Raw genomic sequence first — 25,052 nt, 5'->3', positions numbered from 1 at the left:
GAGATTCTTAGCCTGATCTCTGTCTAAACCAATTTCTGTTCTTTGTGAGGTCGTGGTCTGGGGCAGCTCGGAGTCATCTCCGTGGAGGGAAGCTTCCTGGTTTCTTGAGGCAGCCTGGGCCGAGGTGTCCAGGGGCCATTCCTGGAACGTCCCTGCTTGGGGTCTCCACACACAGCTCCTTCACCCTCAGGTCCCCCTCATTAGGCTTGTGCCCTTGGGAGAGTCTGGGCCACCTGCTGTGAAGTGGGTGACTTCCCTGCTGATGTCATTTCATGGGATGTTCTGGGTCAAGGTGACCCTCCTCTTTTAACAGGGTACTGTAGGTCACAGACTCCTCAGAACTAAGGCAGCCATGTCTTGAGGATCTCCACAGGCACTTGAGGGTGCCACCGGCCGTGGGAGAGCCACAGCCTCCCTGAGAGTCACGACCTGGGCCTCTGGGAATATGTCCAGTGACTCGCAACTCAGAGCATCCCCTTCTGTAACCTACTCTGTGTCAGGCTGCTAGGCTGGGGGAAGGAAAACCTCTCCAGCTTCTCACAGCTCCTCTTCCTGACCTGTCATTCCTAGGAGTTTACAGAGCTTGCACCTGCTGGGAAATGTAAAATCAGACACAGTTGAAAATAGTGCTGTCAACAGCAAACAGCGCATCACCTTATATTGAGTCTTTTCCTTAGGTGATTGGTCACTGTGGATGCAGGAAGCAGGTGTGAGGAGCATGGCCCCGGGATGAACGGGTAGACCCTGCAGGTGTTCCAGGTTGCTGGGTGATCCGTGATGCGCCCGTCCCCGGCCAGCTATACATAGCCAGCAAAGCCTCTTACTAGAGAAACCTCTTTCCTCACCCTCCACCAGTCCCACCCGTCACCCCAAAGACTCGCTGTAAATCCCCTGGAAGTTACTGCGTCTCGGATCGGAGAGCCGCCAGCTGGCCCCGGTCCTGACGGCGTCCCCACCGCCGCCGCTCTCCATTCTTCCTTGTCTGTGCCGGGGAAGCACGATCGATCGGTGCTCAGCCATGGTCGACATGGGGGGCCTGGACAACCTGATCGCCAACACGGCCTACCTGCAGGCTCGGAAGTCCTCAGACGCCGACAGCAAGGAGCTGCAGCGCCGGCGCCGGAGCCTGATGCTGCCTGGGCCGCAGAGCTGCGAGCAGCTCCGCCAGGCCCTGGCCACCGACTTCCACAGCCTGTGCGAGCAGCAGCCTATCGGCCGCCGCCTCTTCCGGGACTTTCTGGCCACGGTGCCCGCGTACCAGGAGGCCAGGGGCTTTCTGGAGGAGGTGCAGAGCTGGGAGCTGGCCGAAGAGGGCCCTGCCAAGGGCATTGCGCTGCAGGGGCTGGTGACCACTTGTGCCACCGCCCCTACCTCGGGGCACCCACACCCCTTCTTCAGCCCAGCTCTGGTCACCAAGTGCCAAGCAGCCACCACCGAGGACGATCAAGCATCCCTGGTGGAGCTGGCCAAGGCCGAGGTCATGGCCTTCCTGCAGGACCAGCCCTTCCGGGAGTTCCTGGCCAGCCCTTTCTATGACAAGTTTCTGCAGTGGAAAGTCTTCGAGATGCAGCCGGTGTCAGACAAGTACTTCGAAGAGTTCCGGGTGCTGGGGAAAGGTGGTTTTGGGGAGGTAAGTGTCTGCTAGGAGCCAGGCTGAAAGACAAGATAGACGGCATAATAGAGTTCTGTTTGACTTCTTTTTGTCTTCTTTTTAATCTCAAGGGAACTTAGAACTAATTTCAGTGCCACATGTGGAGAAAGCATTCCTAGCTTGCTCTCACCTCTTCTTTCTGGTCGCTGCGTGAAATAAAGTGAGAATGCCATAGGAAAAACAAACAAGATGTGGAACTGGCCAAGAATCGTGATCGTGTGGTTTACAGGAGGCAGGAACGCTCTGATATGCCCCTTTGGTGAATGATATCAAGATATCAATACAATGGGAGAGTTCCCTTCCCCTTTACTTGTGCTCATGGAGGTAATTTGAGAAAAACTTCAGGTATCTAAGAAAACAATCATCTTGAATTAGAGCCTATAAACCTGTTTTACACCACTGCTGTGTTCAGCTTTCTTTTTTTAAGAAGAAAAAAAATTCTTTGAGATGAAATTTGCATAAGATTAGCCATTAACCATTTTCAGGTGTACAATTTAATAGCATTTAATACATTACAATATTATGCAACCATCATCTCTAGTTTCATTTTCAATACTCTGTGCCCATTAACAGTTACTTCCCCCAACCCTCAACCCCCAAGCTCCTTGCAGCCACTGGGCTACTTTCTGCCTCTATGGACTTGCCTATTCTGATGTTTCATATAGATGGAGTCATACAATATGTGAGCTTTTGTCTCTGGATTCTTTCACTGAAAAGTGTACTTTTGCTGAATAGTGTTTTGGAGGTTCATTCACCTTGTAGCTCGGATCAACACTTCATTCCTTTTTCAGGCTGAGTAACAGTCCATTGTATGGGAATACTACATTTCATGTATCCATTCATCTATTGATGGACAGTTGGGTTGTTTCTGCCTTTTGGCTATCGCTAATAGTGCTGCTGTAAATAATTATGTACAAGTATTTCTTTGAATATCTGCTTTCATTTCCGTTTCATATGTGCCAAGGAGTGGAATTGCTGGGTCTTATCTTAGGGCAGTTCTATGTTTAACTTTTTGGGAAATCACCGAACTCTTCATGTTCTAAGTTCCTGCCAGCAATGCATGAGGGCTTCCCCTTCTATACCTTAGTGCTATAGAATCCGTCTACCAATGCAGGAGACATGGGTTTGATCCCTGGGTCAGGAAGATCCCCTAGAGAAGGAAGTGGCACTCCAGTATTCTTGCCTGGAAAATCTCATGGACAGAGGAATCTGGTGAGCTATAGTCCATGGTGTCGCAAAGAGTCGGGCACAACTTAGCAACTAACAACAACAAGCAATGGATGAGTGTTTCAATTTCTCCACATTCTGGCCAGCATTTGTTATTTCTTTTTTTTTTAATGGCCCATTTAGTATGTGTCACATGATACCTCACTGTGGTCGAAGCTCTTTCTCCAAGAACCCTCTCAGTCACAGCTTTTCTTTTCTCAGAAGCCTGTCATCTTGCCACCTTGATTGGTATCTGCCCCTCCAGCCTCTGTATCCTTCACTCCCTTCCTCTCTTCACTGCTGTCTATTTCTACCTCTTCTTCTCCTTTTCCTTCTCTCCTTAAGGTATGTGCTGTCCAGGTGAAAAACACCGGTAAGATGTATGCCTGTAAGAAACTGGACAAGAAGCGATTGAAGAAGAAAAATGGTGAGAAAATGGCTCTCTTGGAAAAGGAAATCTTGGAGAGGGTCAGCAGCCCGTTCATTGTCTCTCTGGCATATGCCTTTGAGAGCAAGTCCCATCTCTGCCTGGTGATGAGCCTGATGAATGGTGGAGACCTCAAGTTCCACATCTACAGTGTGGGTGAACCGGGCCTGGACATGAGCAGGGTGGTCTTCTACTCGGCCCAGATGACTTGTGGTGTGTTGCACCTCCACTCCCTCGGCATCGTCTATCGGGACATGAAGCCCGAGAACGTGCTTCTGGATGACCTCGGCAACTGCAGACTGTCCGACCTGGGGCTGGCCGTGCAGATCCAGGATGGTAAACCCATCACCCAGAGGGTGAGTGAGCTCCACTGGCCCAAAGGTGGGGCACAGAGTTGGAGAGGAAGGGAGAAGGCTGTTCTTTCCCAGAGCAGACAGAGCCTTGGACTTAATGCTTCTAATTTTCTTGTTCCTAAAGCCCTTGTGCTGTCATTTGCCTTAAGTGGAGTGGTGTAAGAGGATTAGCTTAACTGGCTCTTTGAGATCTACTTTGCTCTCCTCTCATTGGAAGCAGAGGGCAGCCTTCTTTGTGAATTGGAGGTGGTCTGTGCCTTCACCGTAGATGGCAAGAGCTGAATCCATAGCCAGGAGCTAGGTATGTCCTGCCCGTAACTACCTCCCTGGTGCCGTGTTCCTGAGTCAGTAGAGCCTTGATTTCCTCTTCGGGAATATTTTAGGGGCTGGACCCTAAAATTACAGGATGCTAGAAGTTAAAATTTAATAGAATAATAAATAGAAGAAACCCCAACACTTAGCACATTAAATATCTCCTTTCCTGTTGAGTGCACAATGGAGAAATGTTTTACATTGGACAAAGGTGAAATTTTAAATGAAAAGATATATGAGTCAGTAAAAGCAACTGATGTTTATTTTGATCAGTTTGGTCCAAAGAGACTTGCAAAGAATTCTTTGATTAAAAATGGGATTATAATAATTAATCAATTATGTTAAGTGATCAATACAAAAATCTCTCGAATTCTGACAGGTCTTTACCATTGAGTTTCTGTGCACAAAGATGGGAGAAGTCCCAGGAAGATAAAGGCTCAAGTCAGGTTCTTAAATATACACTTAAAACTTTGTTTTCACACAGTTTCCAGCTTGCAAGCCAGAGAGGACAATCAGGCAAGGAAGTGAGAAAAATCATGGCAAGTTTGGGAAGCTGCAGATGATTTTATGTGGCTATAATGGAAGGAATGTTGACAAGATGTGTAGGGCTCAGACCATGCAGAGGCATTGGAATTCTTTTCTTGTGAGGGACAAGAAGCTATTGAAGGAAGTTTAAAAAAGGAATGACATGATCAGATTTGCATTTTTTTTAACACCAATTTGATCGTAGATGGGAAGCAGAGGAGCTAGTTAGGAAACATATGCAGTGGTGCAGGAAGAAATGATGGCGCCTATGTAAGACATTAGGATTGATGAAGTGGGAAGTAAATCAGAGCTGTTGGAAAGAGACGTGTTGGGATTTCAGGACCAGCTGGGTATGAGGGTGAGGAATGGGGAAGGTCTCTAGCTCCAGTGACTAGAAGGAGGAAAACAGTTATGGGAAAACCGGAAAGTTTAATTGTGAGTGTAGTGTATATAAGGCTCTTATATGACAGGCAGGTGCTGTGATGAAAGGTCTGAGTTAGACATTGGAATTTGGAGTCATCATGGCTTGGGAAGCAGCAGACACCACTGGGTTGTTTGAGAAACAGTGGAGGAAGAGGACCAAGGAACAGCAACAGGTAGGGGGTGTGGAAGAAGAGGGGTCTTGAAGAGGTTAAAGAAGTAGGATGAAATGGCAGAGTCATTGGAGCTGTGTCAGTTAAGTGTTGATTTCACTAGCAATAATAGAAAACCCAAATAACAGTGGATTAAACAAGAGAAAAGGTTATTTTTCTTATGTAGCAAGTAGTGTAGAGATAAGGATGACTGATATTGGTTCCGCAGCTATGGGATAATGGCAGAAATCACATCTCTGTGATTTTGTCCTTTTCGATGTGTTCCAAAATGGCTGCTCTAGCCCCAACCATCAAGTCTGCATTCTAAACAGAGAAAGGAGGAAGGGTCAGAAGTAAATAAGGATGCCCACAGCAACTGAATATATCTCCCTCTAAGGAACTTCCCTAGAAGGCCCATCTGACAGCTTCTATTTAAATCTCCTTGGCTAGGACATTTATCTGGCGACCCCACCTGCAGGGGCAGCTGATAAATGACTTTTTTTGGTTTTGCTTTTTTGAGAGGGAGAGAGGAATTCTAGTTACTAAGGAAAGAGAGCAACTACTAAGGAATGTAGAGCAAGTAACTGGCCGCCTCTGCCACAGGGGCCAAAGAAAAAGAGGATTTAAAGGAGGAGTGTGGTCATCACTGTCAAGTGCTGCCAAGAGATCACACAGGCTGTGGGGTTTGACAATCTGGAAACCACAGTGTCCTCGGGGAGAGAGATTTTCAAGGTCAAAACTCAGATGGCAGAGGTTGGATTGACCTGGAAGTAAAGAGTGAGATGAAGGAAGGAGCAGGACGGAGTTTTAAGGAGGGAAACTGGAGATTTAGATGTTGAGACTAGAAGCAGAAGAAAGGACTTCCCTGTCAGTCCAGTGGTTAAGACTCTACACTTCCAAGGACAAGGGGGCCTGGGTTCGATCCCTGATTAGGGAACTAGGATTCTACATGCCTTATGACTTAAAACAAAAAGCAAAAAAATAGTGGGGAAAATAAAAAAGAATCAGGAGAGAAATTGCTGGTTGTGTAGGAAGGAAAGAGGCTGAATGAAGGTGGAAAAATCGAGAAAGCAGTGGAGAAGGATGGAGAACTTCAGTATCATTATAACCTAAGTAGAGGTGGAGGAAGCAAGAAGATGGGGAGGAAGCAGAGTGTTTGCCTCCTTGGGACTTTACTATGAAAAGAGAAACACCGTGAATGCATGTCTATCAGTGCACAAAAAATCAGAAGTGTATTACTTAGGAATATTATTTTGAATTTGTATTGCTGATTATGTGGAGAGGAAGTGTTCCTTCTAAGCGTCCCATGTGCATGCATCATGCTGACTGGTGGTACCATCTCCACCCTGCTGAAGGATGAGGAGACACAGAGCTCTATCTCTTGTAAATCCCTTCTCAGTCTTCCTCCAGCTCTGTTCATGGGCCAAGAGAATATTTAAGGACATTTCCTCCTGCATCCAGCTCTCTGGCTCTTTTGGAACCTGCAGGAAGCCTTTTGTGCCTCCTCAATATTGTCTACTATAACAAAGGCAGTTGGTGGAGTTTAGGGCTTCCCAGGTGGTGCTAGCGGTAAAGAACCTGCCTGCCAGTGCAGGAGACATAAGAGATGTGGGTTCAACCCTGGGTCGGGAAGATCCCTGGAGGAGGGCATGGAAACTCCAGTATTCTTGCCAGGAGAATCCCATGGACAGAGGAGCCTAGCAGGCTATGATCCATAGGGTTGCACAGAGTCAGACACAACTGAAGCAACTTAGCATGTGTGCACACAGTGCCTAGAGGCCTCTCACCCTTTTGCCTTTTCTGAGTCCCTCTTTGTCCCAAGAGACCAGACTTCTGGGTTTAAACCACTTGCCCCATCCAAGAAAGCTTATGCCCTGGTCCTTGGACCTGCCTCTGAAGCCCAGGGGAATTTTCAGGAAGGATGGAGAGGAAAAACAGGGGTCAGAGAGAAGGTTTAGAAAGCCACAGAAAGAAAGAAAAAAGAAAAGCATTCCTCCTTCACTGTTTACCCCTCAACATAGCTAAGTGAAGCCCCTCAGTATCCTACTTACTGTAGCTCCCACACAATAACTGGGCCCCCAAGTGGATTTTAAATCATTATACTCGCAACCCATTTCACAGAAGAAGTGAAAAGGAATATATTTTATACAGATTTTGTAACTAACTAATGTTTTGATGTCAAGATACCATATAAAGAATTACTGGGTCTTCCCTGGTGGTGCAGTAGCTAAGACTCTGCACTCCCAATGCAGGGGGCCCAGGTTTGATCCCTAGTCAAGGAACTAGATCCAACATGTCACAGCTGAAGATCCTGCATGCCATAATGAAGATCGACGATCCCACATGCCCCAACTAGAACCGGAGCAGCCAAATAAAAACAAAAATTTTAAGTACAGATCTCACCATATTCCCAGAGTATGAGCAGCTGAATGAAGGTAGAATTGTAAAGAAAAGTCCTGCTAAATTTTTGCATAAATGTAAGGAAACCCACAGGAACATTTCAACACCTATTGGATCCTATCAAAGGAAAGCATGTATCATTTTGCCTTACACGGAAATTGCATTTGCGAGATAATTCTATAAAGTGGATTAAAAAGACTTTGAACAACAGTTGTGCAGAGCTGAAGGAGCAAACTCAAATGGCGAGGCAGGCAGCATAAGAAGTGAAGCGAGTGCCGTGGGCCCCGGAACAGAGTGTGTTCCATCTAAGGAAGGAAGCCACTCCTTGGTTCCAGTGGCCACACTGCGAGAACAGAGATCCAAAGCTCCTGACTTTTTTTTCTTTAATATTTATTCATTCATTTATTTATTTTTTGGCTGCACTGGGTCTTAGTTGCTGCACACAGGCTTTCTCTAGTTGCAGCGAGGGGGGCCACTCTAATTGCGCTGCTCAGGCTTCTCATTGCTGTGGCGTTCCTTGTTGTGAAGCAGGGGCTCTAGGCTCACAAGCTTCAGTAGTCATGGTGCACAGGTTTAGCTGCCCTGCAGCATGTGGGATCCTAGTTCCCAGGCCAGGGATCAAACCTGTGTCCTCTGCATTAGTAGGCGAGTACTCATCCACTGGGTCACCAGAGAAGTGCCCTGACTTTTTAAAAGAGAAACTGACACCTGTGAATTTTTGGCAAGTGTCTTGCTTTTAAAATGAGAACAATTCATTAAAAAGAATGCATTTGAATCAGTTCTAATGAGGTGGCTGAAACTGGAGCCTATTATACAGAGTGAAGTAAGCCAGAAAGAAAAACCCCAATACAGTATACTAACGCATATATATGGAATTTAGAAAGATGGTAACGATGACCCTGTATGCGAGACAACAAAAGAGACACAGATGTAAAGAACAGTCTTTTGGACTCAGTGGGAGAAGGCGAAGGTGGGATGATTTGAGAGAATAGCATTGAAACATGTATATTATCATATGTGAAACAGATCACCAGTCCAGGTTTGATGCATGAGACAGGGCGCTCAGGGCTGGTGCACTGGGATGACCCTGAGGGATGGGATGGGGAGGGAGGTGGGAGGGAGGTTCAGGAGGGGGACACATGGACACCCGTGGCTGACTCATGTCAATGTATGGCAGAAACCACTACAATATTGTAAAGTAATTAGCCTCCAATTAAAATAAATAAATTAATTTTAAAAATAAATAAAATGAGGACAATTAATTCAAAATGAGCCCAAACCATAAACTAACAACAACAACAAAATCCTGGTGAGATTCATCACACTAGCTGCCATCTGTATTCATGGAGTTTGTTATCACGCTATCCATATATGAAAGCCTCTGAATATAAAGTTCAATACTGATGCTCTGAAGGACACTATATCTTAAAGGCAAGAAAAGAATGTGATATACACCTAGTATTGAAGATTTTTTTCAACCAGAAAATGGCATGACCAGAGTGATTCTTCTTTTTTAAAAGTTTTATTGAAGTATATTTGATTTACAATATTGTGTTAATTTCTGCTATATAGCAAAGATGTCTGTGTGTGTGTGTATTCTTTTTCATATTCATTTCCAGTGTGGTTTATCACAAGATACTGAGTATAGTTCCCTGTACTATAGTTTATCCATCCTATATGTACTAATTTGCATCTGGTAATCCCAAATTCCCAATCCTTCTTTCCCCCACCTCACCCCCTTGGCAAACACAAGTCTATTCGCTATGACTATGAGTCTGTTTCTGCTTTGTAGAAACTTTCATTTATGTCATATTTTAGATTCCACACATAAGTGGTATCAAATGCTACGGTATCTATCTTTCTCTTTCTGACTTTTTCCGCTTAACATGGTAATCTCTGGGTCCATTCATGTTGCTGCAGGAGGCCTTATCTCATTCTTTTTTTATGGCTGAGTAATGTTCCACTGTGTCTTTATACCACATCTTTTTTATCCATTCATCTGTCAGTGGGCATTTATGTTTCTTCCATGTCTTGGCTATTGGAATAGTGCTGCTGTGAACATAGGGGCGTGTGTCTTTTCAACTTACAGTTTTGTCTGGGTATACAGAGTGATTCTTTAAGATGATTAACAGTATATACGATGAGTTGAAGGAGAAGGAATCTGGGGTTGAGGAGAAGGGGGGAGCTGTAAGGAGCTACTGTAATAATCCCCACATGAGGTAATGAGAATTGAAGTATGGCCCCGGGCTCTGAGCAGCCTTACTTCCAGAGTTCAGCTCTCTGGCTTTACCTAAGTTCCATCAAGACCCGCATCTATGTTTATTTCTCTTAAATCATGGCTGTCTTCGGTGGAAGAGGCGGGGTTGTTGGGGGAATGGAACCACTTCTAGAATGTGATGCTCTTTGTCCAGTGGGTCCCCTTGGCTGCGAGTAGTTGGACAATGATTCAAGAAGGAAAGGTGAGGGTAGTTCTGCCTGAGTCGGAGAAAGACTGAGGCAGACATACAGTGAGAGGCAAGGATGCTTAAGAGCACTGGCCTGGAATGCAGAAACCCTAGCTTCCTGTCCCAGACCTATCCCTGACTCACGGAGTCAGCCATCTCAGGCAGGCCCCAGGACATCCTTAATCTGTAAGATTTCATGAATCTATGAGATAGTCTTTGAATTATTTATAGGAAAAGACTCGTAAACTCAGAAGGTGAACATATGGCCTACGTTTTACTATGATTTACTGGGCTATCAATCAGGGTTCTTAAGGAACAAAGCGAAGTTACTTCAGAAAATGAAATTAATGGTTTTCATAACTGAGAAGCCTAGAAGTTTGCCTGATCCAGGGTCTGAGCAGTGTCGCTGAAAGCTCTCCCTCTGTGTCCCAGCTCTGCCCTCCTCGGTATTGGCCTTGCTCGCACTCTCAAGGGCTCTTACGTGGCGGCCACCAGCAGCTCCACGCATATCCTAGCAACCAAACAATTTCATGGAAAGGAAACAGTTCTTTACAAAAGGTCCTTCAAATTCCCAGGGAAGACTCTCAATGGACAACTCAGGTTACATGCCCAATCATATCCAAGTCCACCAGCCAGGACTAAGTCTCTGTTCTCAGGAACCAGGGAGAAGTTCTGTCCTATATAAATATTGGAAACAGAGGAAAGTGTTCCCCAATAGAAAACAGGGATGGAGGGACTTCCCTTGTGGTCCATTGGTTAAGACTCTGTGCTTCCAATGCAGGGACCTTGGGTTTAATCCCTGGTTGGGGAACGGAGATCCCACATGCCGCACCACAAGGCCAAAAGAAAACAAGAAAATAGGGATGGAAGAGAATGGGAATGGAATGCAGGTAGACAGAAACAGTGGATGCTCCTAATAACTGCTCAATGGTTTGGAAACTTTCTGACCTCTTAATTAAATGATGACGGCATCTAGATAGAGCCTTTACAAAAAGATGTTACAAAGTAGAGGCTATTATTAGCTCCATTTTACAGATGGAGAAATTGAGACTCAGGTTAAGTTTCCCATCCAAAGTCACATTGCTTATATGTGTGATGAACCCAGGTATGCCAGATTCAAGAGCACTTACGGTTTTGACTCCACCTTATCAAATTCACACACAGGGCAGAATGTTGCCTCTGGTTTATAATGCTGTAAGAGACCCTCCACTGAGTAAAACTCAGAATGAGTGTGTGTGATGAGGCATAACTTCCTGAGTCTGGCCTGACATGTACACCAATCTCAGGCTTAGTTGAACCTCTGATGAAGTTAAGACTTTGGAAAAGGAGCCCAACCTTTACAGGGAAACATGTGACTAATATTTCAGAGTCAGCTTCCCACACCCCGACACAATATCATTAACTGTGGTCCCAGCCACTGTCAGTATTCACCTATAATAAATGTGATAAACACTCCAGCCTGTTTTCAGCTGACATTCACATGCACACTTTAAAACTAATTCTTGGCAGTTTTAGAGATACTAGGTAAATATAATAGGAAAATCAGGCGGTGGGGCTTGTGCTAGGACTTTTCAAGTTCAATGTTCTATGTGGAGAACAGTGACCTTCAGATTTTAAGGAACATGAGTCAATCCTTAAAACCTGCTATTTTGTCAGGAATTAGAATGAAATTAGCACAGTGATCCAAAAGCTCATGACATGTTTGGTTACCTTGCCCTACCTCTGATCAGTTCTTCACACTCAGAAGGATGATGGGTGACAGAGTTCCAACGTTATATTTATTTTCTGAATATTTATTTATTTGGCTGCACCGGGTCTTAGTTGCCGCGTGTGGGATCTTTATTGAGTCATGTGAGATCTTTTGTTCAGGCGCATGGACTCTCTAGCTGTGGCATGCAAGCTCCGTAGTTGTGGCACGTGGGCTTAGTTGCTCTGTGGCATGTGGGATCTTAGTTCCCCTACCAGGGATCAAACCTGTGTCCCCTGCATTGCAAGCTGGATTCTTAACCGCTGGACCACCAGGGAAGTCCCAGCCAACATATTTATTTTGAAGCTCTTATTGTGTTGCATAAAATGCTAGGGACACACTAAATAAGTGATTTTTAAAAGATCTCTGAGTGTGTTTCATCAGAAGTTGACAACTACATATATCACAGCCCTTGTGGCCCTGTTCCAAGTATTTTTCTCTTTGAGAATTTACTTCTGAGAACCACACAGGACAGGCATTCTGGTTACTTTATTGTCACATGTTGGTCTCCACCAGAACTCCCTCAAAAAAATAAAAATAAAATAAAATAAGGCACAGAGCCATGAGCAAAAAGAGACATGATTTCTTGCCCTCGTGGAGCTTACAGAGTAGTGAAGGAGACAGAACTTCATTTCACCCAATGAATGTAACATTTCAATGATGACAAGTGCTGTGAAGATGGGGTGCATGGCACTCTTCAAGGAGGATTTGTTAATATGTGAGACTCTGGGGCTTCCCAGGTGGCTCAGTGGTAAAGAATCTGCCTACAACGCAGGAGCCACAGGAGACACAGTTTTGATCTCTGGGTTGGAAAGATTCCCTGGAAGAGGGCATGGCAACCCACTCCAGTATTCTTGCCTGAAGAATCCCATGGACAGAGGAGCCTGGCAGGCTACAGTCCATAGGGTCACAAAGAGTCAGACATGACTGAAGTGAGCCCACTCGCATGTGAGACTCTGAGCATCAGCCGCAGGGAAAATACAACTTACTGACATCAGAAAGAAGATAGAAATTCACTCCGCAAAGCAGTTTGGGTGGTGTTTTGGTAGGTGTCACTAGAAACTGACTCAGAAACAGATTTCCGTGTGGAGGATTTATTTATTTATTTTCAAAATTTTATCATTTATTTATAGCAACGCTGAGTCTTCGTTGCTGTGAGCAGGCTACTCTCTAGTTGTGGTGTGTGGTCTTCTCACTGTAGTGGTTTCTCCTGTTGCAGAGCACAGGCTCCAGGGTACAGACTCAGTAGTTGTGCCCCACAGGCTTATTGCTCCGAGGCACGTGGAATCTTCCTGGGGCAGGAATCGAACCCGGATCCCCTGCATTGGCAGGAGGATTCTCAATCGCTGAACCACTAGGGAAGTCCCTGGAAAGCCTTTGAAAGCCTTTGAAAGCCTTTTAAAGCAGGCAAAGAGTTTAGAATTCCGTTTTGGAACAAAATCACTCCATCTGAAGTGAAAGCAGATCAGAGGGGATTCATGTGGATTGTGGTTGTCTGCAATCCCAGTGAAAGATGATGGCAGCTCAGCCCACGTGTGGGGGGGGTGGGGGGGGCTGTGAGGGGAAGTCAGAGCACAGTGTTTGATCTGGAAAGAGACTCCAGAATGACCCGGCTTCAGTAATGGTTTGGATGTGAGCTAAGGGAGAGAGGGGGTCAAGGGTGATTTACTAGGTGAGGTCATGTCACAGGTACTGACTTGGCCCCGAGTACAGACAAATGCCTGTCTTCGTGAAGTGCAAGACAGGGAAGAGACCATCACGTCTCAGGGCAGTGACAGTACAGCGGGCAAGCTGTCCAAGCTGGGTGCGCAGGAAGGTCACCAGCCCCAGCATGGGGTCAGCAAGGGCTTCCAGGAGGAAATGACAACCAAGGGCAGGCTTGCAAGGCAAACAGAAGTGAGCCAGGTGAACCGAAAGGAAAGTGGGCTTGGCACAGGGCTCAGCATAGGGTGGTGGTCTGCAACCGAGAGCGGTTTGGGCCCCCAGGGCATTTTGAAAATGTCTGGAGACCTTTTTGGTTGTCATGACGGGGGGACTGCTACTGGCTTCTAGTGGGTAGGGTCCAGGGAGGCTGTGAACATCTTACAATGTGCAAGACATGCCCTCCCCCTCCCTGCCCAAAGAGCATTCTCCATGTTCATAGTGCTTCAGTGGACAGCCCTGATTAGAGGCTTAGGGCTCAGCCACAGAACAGACTGACTCTGCGGCTGTCTTGAGTGTGGAGTCACAGGGCGTGAGGGGTGACAACAAGTGCAACTGGAAAATGGGCATATGTCAGACCCTAGAGGGCTGGAGGAGTCGGACAAGGGCATTCGAACCCAATGCCAAGGGTACTGGGGAGCCATTGAAGGTTTCCAGGCAGGGAAGTGACAAAATCAGCCTTGGAAGAACAGTCAGGAAGAGGGAGTTGAAGGTAAAGAACGGGGGAATGCAGTGTTCATAGTAGTACTATTTACAATAGCCAGGACACGGAAATGCCCATCAACAGTCAGTTTAAGAAGTGATGTGTGTATACACACACACACACACACACACACATATGTGTATATATACACACATACATTAGAATATTACTTCTCCATACAAAAGAATGAAATCCTGCTTATATGCTGCTGCTGCTGCTGCTGCTGCTGCTAAGTCGCTTCAGTCGTGTCCGACTCTGTGCGACCCCATGGACTGCAGCCCACCAGGCTCCTCCGTCCATGGGATTTTCCAGGCAAGAGTACTGGAGTGGGGCGCCATTGCCTTCTCCGTGCTTATAGGGAAAGTAAAAAATAATATGGGCTTCCCTGATATCTCAGACAGTAAAGAATCTGCCTGCAATGTGGGAGACCTAGGTTTGCTCCCTGGGTTGGGAAGATCCCCTGAAGAAGGGAATGGCAACCCACTCCAGTAGTCTTGCCTGGAGAATCCCATGGACAGAGGAGACTGGCAGGCTGCTGTTCATGGGATCACAAACAGTGAGATACAGAGAGCAAACTTGTAGTTACCAAAGGAGAGAGGAAAGAGAATTTGGCAGTCTGCATGGCTTGGTGTGTGGAGCACAGGTTGGCCCTGGGTCTTCCCTGGGGACCGGGCAGGCTGGCACATTGTCTGTTGAGTTGTGGCTGTGAGGAGAAAGAAGAGGCGTGAGGTCTGCAGCCTGCAGCAGGAGGGGGCTGTCTTGCGAGATAATGCAATCCAGAGAACAACCGGTTGCTGCTTCTTCTCATTTAAGGTAGACACAGGTTGGAGGTTCAGAGCATCCTTCCAGATCAAGTGCAGCTGATGAAATGCGGGCCACAGGATCAACGAGATGGAAGGACAGTGAGTTTGTCAATCTGGTTCTGCCATTTACTATGGCTGCTGTTTATAGAAGCACAGGCTGACCCCACACCTGGGGCACCTGGCCGTGGGGACAGTGAGGACTGACAGCCAGCCAAGCCAGGCAGACCGCCTTCTAATTGGCCCAGACTTGCTACTTAGGCTGGTCTCAGCCCTGCACTTAACCCCAGGCAAGTCATGCCTCTTCTCTGAGCCTGGTTAATACTGCTCGCCTCTTAGGCTTGATGAGAAGATTAAGGTAGATAAACGCCTAGCAGAGATAAGCCACTTGGTAGGCCCTTAAAAAATGATTGCTATGATTATTCTACAAGAAGCTCACCACTGAACCCTCTGTCGTGATCCCCACTGTTGCACTGTTTCTGCCTCACCCGAAAGGCACTGTGGCTGCTCCAGGGAGCTTGGCTGCTGTGGTTTTTCTCTGAGGGACGCAAAGAGCCAGCAGGACTCCGAGACTGTAGCAGGGCGGGCAGTGGGTGAGGGCACAGCTCGCCTGGAAGCTGAGCCCAGCGGGCACACTCCATCATCGTCTTGCTTCCTCACAGCTACATGGAGCTTTGTTTGTGATTTTATTCTGAGCCTTTTAGAGGCATCATGGAAAACAGGCATCAGCCTGCCACTGGACAAATTCACAGAACATGAACCCACCCAAGGACACACTCCAGTGGAAGAACTACTGCTATTGATCTCTGATGATGTACCAGGCTCATCTTTCAATCTGATGGCGTCTTAGAGGCTTCTGGGTTTTTTTGTGTAGCTGCCCTGCCTAAGGACCAGCTTTGGTTTGGTCGTGGCTAACACCTATTGAGGGCGTGAAATGTGCCAGACTGAAAAAGCACTCAGTGTGTCTTATGGTTTTAATCTTCATCACGATCCTAAGAGATCAGAGCTGTGAAGCTCAGAGAGGTTGAGTAACTGGCCTGGGGGTGACCAGCTAATAATGAGTAGAGCTGGGATGTGCACTAGAGCTGACTCACGCCAGACTGTATAGGTGCAGGATTCGTTCTTGCAGGGACCCCTTTTCTGGATCCCCTCCTCCCAGGGCTGTCAGGGAGAGCAGCATGGCCCCTCTGGTGAGTCTCCCGCTCCGGCCCAGGAAGTGGCTGGCAGAAAGCAACAGGGAGGGCGGACAAGGAACAAAAGTTAGGCCGGCGGCGCTCTGGAGGCTGCAGCCGGGGGCGCTGAGCACGCAGGGCGGGGCCTCGGAGCAAAGTCCCCTGGGGTCCCGGGCTGCATTCCTCCGAGGTCTGCAAAGGCCACCGCTTAAAGGCGCAGAGGAGCAGCTGGGAACGAGAACAAAGCGGCCGGGCCCCCCTCGGAGGAAGGAAGGAGCGAGCCCCAGGAAACAGCTGATAGCGCTAAGCTCAGCTTGTTTTTTTTCCTCTGCTCAACAGTTCTCCTGCCACGGCAAACAAAAGATGTACATTCTGATTCCCTCTTCTGTTTGGATTGTGCTGTCGAGTGGATCTGGTCTGTGATAAACTGGGGGGAAGAGGCATCCCCGGGCGGTTTCTTGCTCCGCTGGCCAGTTTGCTGGGCCATCGCGAGACGCGGAGATAGCTGCTTTGACCGCCTCTTTGTCCCGCGCGGCTCAGTAAATCCAGCCCGGCCTGGCCACACCCGGGGCCCCACGATCCAGGCATTTCTTGTCCTGATGGAATTGAAGATTGCCAACTTTGCAGGTTCACTGGGAACTGGCAGTGACCTTGACCTTGAAGGACCTGCACGTACACACGGCACACCTGCACAGGGGACACACTTTTTTTATGGACGTGTAAAACTATTAAGAGAAGAACTATGCCCTCTCAGCCCCTCTGAAAGTCCACTCCCTGTTCTCATCACCAGGCAGTTCACTCCTGCCCGGAGCCACCCTTGGACTACTCGGTGTGCAAATTCCGCCCAGCCTGGACCCAGCCACTTAGCTCCCAGGGGCCCAGGGGTGAGAGTGACAAGAGCCGCAGGGTCAGGGGAAGCCAGCATCCAACAGCAAGAGCAAAGCAGGCAGGAGGTGTCCATACAGGTCCCCACAAGCTGGCTGGGATCCTGATCCTAGCCTGGGGTGTCCACCTTCCTCCAAGTCTGGATACCTATAGGTGACAGGTGGCCCTGATGGGAGTAAGCAACCCACATGTGATGACAGTGGCAGATGCACCTGCTGCTGTCCGCTTGCAGGTGGGTGGGGATTTGAACCTCCATCTGGCTTCCCTGGTGGCTCAGTGGTAAGGAATCTCCCTGCCAATACAGGAGAAATGGGTTTAACCCCTGGATGGAAAAGATCCCCTGGAGAAGGAAATGGCAACCCACTCCAGTATTCTTGCCTGGGAAATTCCAAGGACAGAAGAGCCTGATGGGCTACAGTCCATGGGGTCGCAAAAGAGTAGGACATGACTTAGCAACTCAAGAACAACAGCTGGCTTCCTAAACCCTATGAGGTCTGATGCTTGATATCCTCAATGCTGGGCATACTGTGTTTTGCCTGACCAGGTGTTGACAGAGTGAACTCATCCAAGGGCACTATAAAACCAAAGCAAAACAAAACAAAATGAATCAAAAAATGAAGTTAAACTATACACAAAAATCTCTGCTGAGTTCTGTTGCTGCTGACACTTGGGTGATCCCTACAGCCCTGGCGATGGCAGTTCTGGTCACATGAACTGAAAGAGATTGTTTTGATGCCATAGAGACTGATGTGCGGGGGCCCTTTGTAACTGCAGGAGTTAAACTGAGCCGTGAGAGGTCAGCGTGGCTGGACCCTGCCCCATGCTGTTTGGCCCGGTCTCTCCTCCCACCCCGTTCTGAGGAGGCAGTTCACATGCAGAAGACAAATGGCATAAAGGGCAGGCAATTAATTTTTTCAGCTGGAGGCTGTGATGGAATTTGGGTGCTTAGACTCTGGCCTGCACTAATTCCGTTCTTCTCTGTGGAATACCTCCACTCTGCAAGGAGGTGGTGCCCTTCAAAATTCCATCACTGATATTTTCTGCCTTTAGGGCCAAGAGGTAAATTCGTTGTTGTTCAGTCACTAAGTCGTGTCCAACTCTGAGACCCCATGGACCGCAGCACACCAGGCTTCCCTGTCCTTCACTATCTCCTGGAGTTTGCTCAAACTCAGGTCCATTGAGTCAGTGATGATATTTTCTGTCTTTAGGGTCAAGAGATAAATTTAGTGCTGAAAATTATTTGGAACGAGTCGGAGGCTACCCTGTGTACTATTAATGCCTCACAACACCAAGGAGCTATAGTGCCAGCTAGCCGATTCTTCCCTTATTTCCTGGAGAGGGAGCAGCATGGTCCCAGCATGGTTCGAGGTCTAGTTCTCATCACCTCGCAGCCTCTGGTGTGGAGCAGCCAGCCCACCTGGTGAGCAGAGATGCAGGCAGGGAACAGAGAACTTGCTGGGAAAAGGGGAAAGAGGCGTAGCTTAAGCAAGAATGGACCGCAGTGAAGACTTAGTACTTGGCAGATGGGGAGAGGGAAGGAGGATATTCTAGAGGGAGAAAAAGAAATCCTGACGGGACCTTGGAAGAGTAAGAAAAAGTTACCTCAGCCATTTCCACAGAGGCAATGTAATGTAGTAGTTCACAACACAAGCCTGTGTGTAAATCTTGGGTGGGTGACCCGGGGCAAGATTTAACCTCTGTGGTTTAGATTTCCAATCTGCAAAATGGGCGATAAAGTAGTCTCTATCTCATAGGGTTATCATGAAGAGTAGATAAGAAGTTCACAGAAAGCACTGGAGAAAATATTTAGCGTGTAATAAACACTCAATACCTATTTCCCATTATTATTAATATTTCCAATTTTTCTCCCAGCATGTGTCTCACAATCCTTTGTTCAGGACTGGCATATGATCTCCACTTTTACCCTAAAGCTTCTACCAATCAACTGATGTTTATCCAGTGTCCTGATTAGTGATTTTAATCCTTCAAGTCACTTGCCTCTGAAATCTGTTCACTGGAAGCTTGCCACACACATAGCAAGCTCACAGTAAATGTAACCAAGTAGAATTTACCCATCATCACCATCTAAAATGCAGTAGGATGTGGTTTATAGTCTTTTTTTATGCCTCTCCCACCCCAGCTCAAGAGATTGAACAGAGAGAAGCCTGACCCAGGAACTTATAGCGCAATTCTGAGCTGGAGGATGAAATACTACATACAGGGAGACCTTTAGTGGCTTTCCATTTCAGCACTCAGAATGAGGGCAAGCAGACTGACACCTCTCTTGTAGCATATTAGAGGATCTTCCTCTGGGGACACTGGACAGCCTAACAAAAAAGGTCTACAGGTGAGATCCCTGATGACATGGCTTGGCATAATCACCCTACAGTGAAATCCATCAATTGACAAGCTTTTGTCAACTTTTTGGTGTCACATTGTTAAGCATAAACAAAGATCGTTTGTCACTTGAAAAAAATCCTCCAAAATGAAAGACAGTGCCAAAACAAACAGAAGAAAGAAACTTGTAGCAAATAGGAACAATTCAGAGAGTAAAAAAGAACATTTTTAAAAACCTACAATTCTTATCTTTGAGATTTAAGGGACGATATTGCATCCATGAAACAAGGACAGATGCTGTAAAACAAAGAACATTCAGAGAAGAAAAAGGACATTTGGAAATAAAATATGTGTAAATATGTCTGCAGAACAGCACGGATAAATCTCAAAAAACATTATGTTTAAAAAAAAGAGAAGTCAAACACAAAGGAGAATCTATCTTACAATTCCATCTATATAATATGCAAGACTAATTGATGGTGACAGAAATCAGGAAATGGTTGCCTGGGAGCAGGGAGGAGAATGAACCAGAAGGGACACAAAGGAACTTTCTAGGTGAATGGAAATGTTTTTTATCTGGTTTGAGTTCTATTTACATGGATGTAGTCAATTATCAAAATTTACTGAACCAACAGAATAAGATCCACGCACATTATTCTGTGTTAATTATGTTAATAAAAACGTATTTGCAGAAATGAAAAGTTCGGTAGAAGTTTCTAGATCTAGCTATCAACTTACAGGAAGCACAAAGAACAGAGGAACATGTTAAATGACATCACAGGAATGCAGCTAGCAAAGTCTGACTGTGGGAAACTCTACAAGCAATTTTTTTTTTCTAATAAAAACTTGCAAGGGGGGGTGAGGAGAGACAGAAAAAATTACATTGTCACAGAGATTTAAGAGACATATAATCAATCACATTGTGTGAACCTTGTTTGAATCTAAATTTAAACAAAACTATTTAGAGGACAAGTTTACTGAACAATAAGGAAAGTGTAAACATGTCCAGATATTTGATAATATTCAAGAATTATTATTATTTTTAAAGTGAGATAATGGTGTTTGTAGTGCTTTGGGCTTGTTTGCTTGTTTTTTTAAAAGTGACCTTATCTTTTAAAGATTCACAGTGAAATACTTCAAGTAATATCTGAGTTAGTGGAGTGGAGGGCAATGAGAGTGAATAAGGACAAAGGAAACAAGACTGATCGTGTGTTGATAATTGTTAAAGCTGGGAGTAGAGTACACTGGGTTTATTATTCTAATGTCTTTTCTTTTGTGTTTGTTTGAAATTTCCCATTAATAAAGTACTTAAAAAAAATAGAAGAGTTGGAAGAAAAATGAGGAAATCTCCCAGATTTAAAAAAAGAAGGAAAGAAAAAGACAAAGAGATGGAAAATAGAAGCAAAAGATAAGAAACACAAAGCATAAGTTCAGATTTAAAAAGAGAGAGAGAAAGAAGAAAATGAAAGGAAGAAAATGATCAAAGAAATAATTTGAGCAAATTCCATGATACTGACAGCCATTAGTTTCTAGACTGAGAGGCCAGCCAGTAGCCAACACTCTGGATGAAAAATACCCCACGCCAAAGCCCACCATAGAGAAATTTCATGAAGCTGGTGTACTGGCTCACAAACCTCACAACACACTCTGACAGTCTTCACTGATGCCTCCTTTTCTCTCTCTCGGGCAGTACCCTGTTGGCACCACTTGTAGGCCAAGTTGCTCCTCCACTTTTAGAACTGGATGAAACATCATACTGTGGTATGATGCGGGACCTGGTTTTCAGGGTGACTGCTAAGGGTCTGGATAACATATTTGGAAATATAGACAAGCTAGCTTCAGCGTAACTGTCTTTTTCTTTCATGCTTTAACAATTCTGTTTTTTATTATATTTAGTCATGATGTAATTTCAAAATACAATTAAACATTTACATGTCAGAGAATTCAAAATAACATTTTCAAATTGAAATATAGTTGGAATTTCCCTCATGGTCCGGTGGTTAAGAATCCGCCTGCCAATGCAGGGTACACGGGTTTGACCTCTGATATGGAAACTGAGATCCCGCATGCCACAGAGCAGCTAAGCCCATGTGCAGAAACTACTGAGTCCCTGGGCTGCAACTAGAGAGTAGCCTCTGAGCATCACAACTAGAGAAAGTCCACACACACCAATAAAGACCTAGCAGAGCTTAAACTTAAATAAAATTTGTTTAAAAAATGAAATATAGTTGATGTACCATGTTATGTAAGTTACAGGTGTACAATATAGTGATCTTCCATTTTTAAAGGTTATACTCCATTTATGGGCTTCCCTGATGGCACAGATGGTAAAGAATCTACCTGCAGTGAAGTAGACGAGGGTTCGATCCCGGGGTCGGGAAGATCCCCTAGAGTAGGAAACAGCAACCTACTCCAGTATTCTTGCCTGGAAAATCCCATGGACAGAGGAATCTAGCGGGATACAGTCCATGGGGTTGCAAAGAGTTGGACACCACTAAGCAACTAACAGTGTCAGACTTTATTTGTTTGGGCTCCAAAATCACTGCTGATGGTGATTGCAGCCATGAAATTAAAAGACGCTTACTCCTTGAAAGGAAGGTTATGGCCAACCTAAATAGCATATTTAAAAGCAGAGGCATTACTTTGCCGACAAAACTCCGTCTAGTCAAGGCTATGGTTTTTCCAGTGGTCATGTATGGATGTGAGAGTTGGACGGTGAAGAAAGCTGAGCACTGCAGAATTGATGCTTTTAAACTGTGGTGTTGGAGAAGACTCTTGAGAGTCCCTTGGACTGCAAGGAGATCCAATCAATCCATCCTAAAGGAGATCAATCCTGGGTGTTCATTGGAAGGGCTGATGTTAAAGCTGAAACTCCAATACTTTGGCCACCTCATGCGAAGAGTTGACTCATTGGAAAAGACCCTAATGCTGAGTAGGATTAGGGGCAGGAGGAGAAGGGGACGACAGAGGATGAGATGGTTGGATGGCATTACCAACTGGATGGACATGGGTTTGGGTAGACTCTGGGAGTTGGTGATGGACAGAGAGGCCTGGTGTGCTGCAATTCATGGGGTCGCAAAGAGTCGGACACGACTGAGCGACTGAACTGAACTGAAGCAACTAACAAACACACATATGCCATTTATAGTTATTATAAAATATTGGCTATAATTCCCAGTGTTGTACAATATATCCTCGTAGCTTATTTTATATTTAATAGTTTGTACCTCTTAATCTCCTATCTCTATCTTGCCCCCTGCCACTGGTAACCACTGTTTTGTTCTCTATATCTGTGAGTCTGCTTTTTTGTGGTTGCTGTTGTTATAGCCACTGATTTGTTGTATTTTTTTAGATTCCACGTAGAAGTTGTAGCATACAGGATAACTATTGACTAATGGCAATGGGAGATGAGAGGGAGCTGGACAGACAGATGCCCCTCTCCTGTGGTTCCTCCTTGTGACCCTTCTGGAAGAGCCTCATGTACCCATTAAACTAGCAGCCAGTGTGGTAACATCTGACATCAGATTCCCTGCCCCTCTTTCCTTTTTTCCCTGTGCATTCTTTTTTCTCTATATAGTTTTATTTGTTTTTGGCTGTGCTGGCTCTCCGTTGCTGTGGGGGCTTTTCTCTAGTGGTGAGTGGGTTACTCTTCATTGCAGTGGTTGGGCTTCTCTTGTGGTAGCTTCTTTTGTGGAGTGTGGATTCTAGGGCACAGGCTCAGTAGTTGTGGTGCACAGTTTTAGTTGTTACTCAGCATGCGGCATCTTCCCAGATCAGGGACTGAACCTCTGTTTCCTGCATTGGCAGGCAGATTCTTTACCACTGAGCCACCAGGGAAGCCCTCCCTGTACATTCTATTATGAAAACTTGCAAACATACAGAGAAGTTGAAAGAATTCACAATGAGCGCTGGTATACCCATTACCTAGATTTTACCATAGACATTTTAAACAGCTTTCAGTTCAGTTCAGTCCCTCAGTCGTGTCCTACTCTTTGTGACCCCATGGACTGCAGCACACCAGGCTTCCCTGTCCATCACCAACTCCCGGAGCTTACTCACTCATGTCCATTAAGCTAGTGATGCCATCCAACCACCTCATCCTCTGTTGGCCCCTTCTCCTCCTGCCTTCAATCTTTCCCATCATCAGGGTCTCTTCTAGTGAGTCAGTTCTTCGCATCAGGTGGCCAAAGTATTGGAGTTTCAGCTTCAGCATCAGTCCTTCCAATGAATATTCAGGACTGATTTCCTTTAGGATGGACTGGTTGGATCTCCTTGCAATCCAAGGGACACTCAAGAGTCTTCTCCAACACCACAGTTCAAAAGCATCAATTCTTCAGCACTCAGCTTTCTTTATAAACAGCTTTATTGGGATACAATTTATTTTTTTAAATATTCATTTGGATGCATTGGATCTTAGTTGCAACATGCAGGATCTTTCGTTGTGGCACGTGGGCTCAGTAGTTGTGGCTCGTGGGCTTACTTGCCCAATGGCATGCGCAGTCTTAGTTCCCTGACCAGGGATCAAACCCAGGTCCCTGGCAGGTTCTTAACCACTGGACCACTAGGGAAGTCCTGAGATATAATTTAAATACCATAAAATTGACCCATATAAAATGTTCAATCCAGTGGTCTCTAGTATATTCACAGATATGTGAACATTATCACAGTTTTAGAATATTCTGTTCAGCCCTGAAAGAAACCACCTATGAATTAACAGTCACTCTCATTCCACTTCTCCCAATCTTGCACGCGTGCGTTCCTGCCCAGTTGCTCAGTCGTGTCCGACTTCTTGCAACTTTATGGACTGTAGCCTGCCAGGCTCCTCTGCCAGTGGGATTCTCCAGGCAAGGATACTGGAGTGGGTTGCCATGCCCTCCTTCTTCCTGACCCAGAGATCCAATCCTCATCTCCTGTGTCTCCAGCATTGCAGGCAGATTCTTTGCCCTCTGAGCCACCTGGGAAGCCCTCTCCCAGTCTTAAACAACCACTGAATCTACTTTCTGGATCTATGGAATCACCTATTTTAGACACTGCCTATCAATGGAGTCATACAGTAAGTGGTCTTTGGTGACTTGTTTCTTTCACTTAGCATAATGTTTTTAAGGTTTATCCATGTTGTAACATTTATCCATACTTTATTCTTTTTTATATAGTATTTCATTGTATATTATTTACATTTTATATGTGCTTATCACCTGTCCATCCACCTATCCTTCCCTCTATGGATCCATGAATCCATCTTACATCTTTTATGTATTTCCCTTTTTTTAAGTCTTTCCACAACTCTCATTACCTTTGTCTTGCACACCTTTCAATACAACTCATATCACATTATCACATGGCCACCCTGGGAGCAACAAAGGCCGGGAGATGGAGTACTTAGCCTTCTGGCTCTACAAAGAGGGACAAAGAGAAAAGGGAGCCTGGGAATGGACTTTTGTTACCTTGGCAGACAGCATTTCTCAAGCTCATCCTCATCTCCCCCTCCAGATTCCCCTCCCACCGTTGCATCTCACAAATCTTATATTCTACAAATCTGAAATTCCTTAAAGTTCCCTGGGCACCCCACATTTTTCTGGACTCCAACTCTTGCACTCGTCCTTTACCGGGACAACCTTCTCTGTGTGACAGGTTCTTTCCTCATAATTCAACTCAGCTGTCACTCTTCAGTGAAATATCCCCAACACACAAACACACACACACACCCTCTGGCCTCCCTTTGTTTGTTTTCCACTCCCATTTTGGCATTTACCCTCCTTTATTGAATTAACCTTTTGATCTGTCTCCACCAACCTGTAAATCCTCAAAGGCAGGGGC

The 25,052-nt window shown here is 45.8% G+C and overlaps 1 protein-coding gene across 1 annotated transcript in view; it reads left to right on the top strand.

The window, feature by feature from the left end:
* Positions 1–1,018: 1,018 nt before the first annotated feature.
* GRK7 (G protein-coupled receptor kinase 7) overlaps positions 1,019–25,052 on the top strand; it is a 37,988-nt gene continuing 13,954 nt past the window's right edge. Inside the window, exons 1-2 of the mRNA XM_081569632.1 lie at positions 1,019–1,630; positions 3,203–3,640. Of these exons, the coding sequence (XP_081425758.1) occupies positions 1,019–1,630; positions 3,203–3,640 (1,050 nt within the window). The remainder of the gene's footprint in view (positions 1,631–3,202; positions 3,641–25,052) is intronic.

Source organism: Giraffa tippelskirchi, chromosome 2 (genome assembly GCF_054371585.1).
Source record: "Giraffa tippelskirchi isolate mGirTip1 chromosome 2, T2T-mGirTip1v1.2.pri, whole genome shotgun sequence".
NCBI classification, from domain to species: domain Eukaryota; kingdom Metazoa; phylum Chordata; class Mammalia; order Artiodactyla; family Giraffidae; genus Giraffa; species Giraffa tippelskirchi.
The sequence above is the reverse complement of the archived record's forward strand: the minus strand, read 5'-3'. Positions and strand labels throughout refer to the sequence as shown.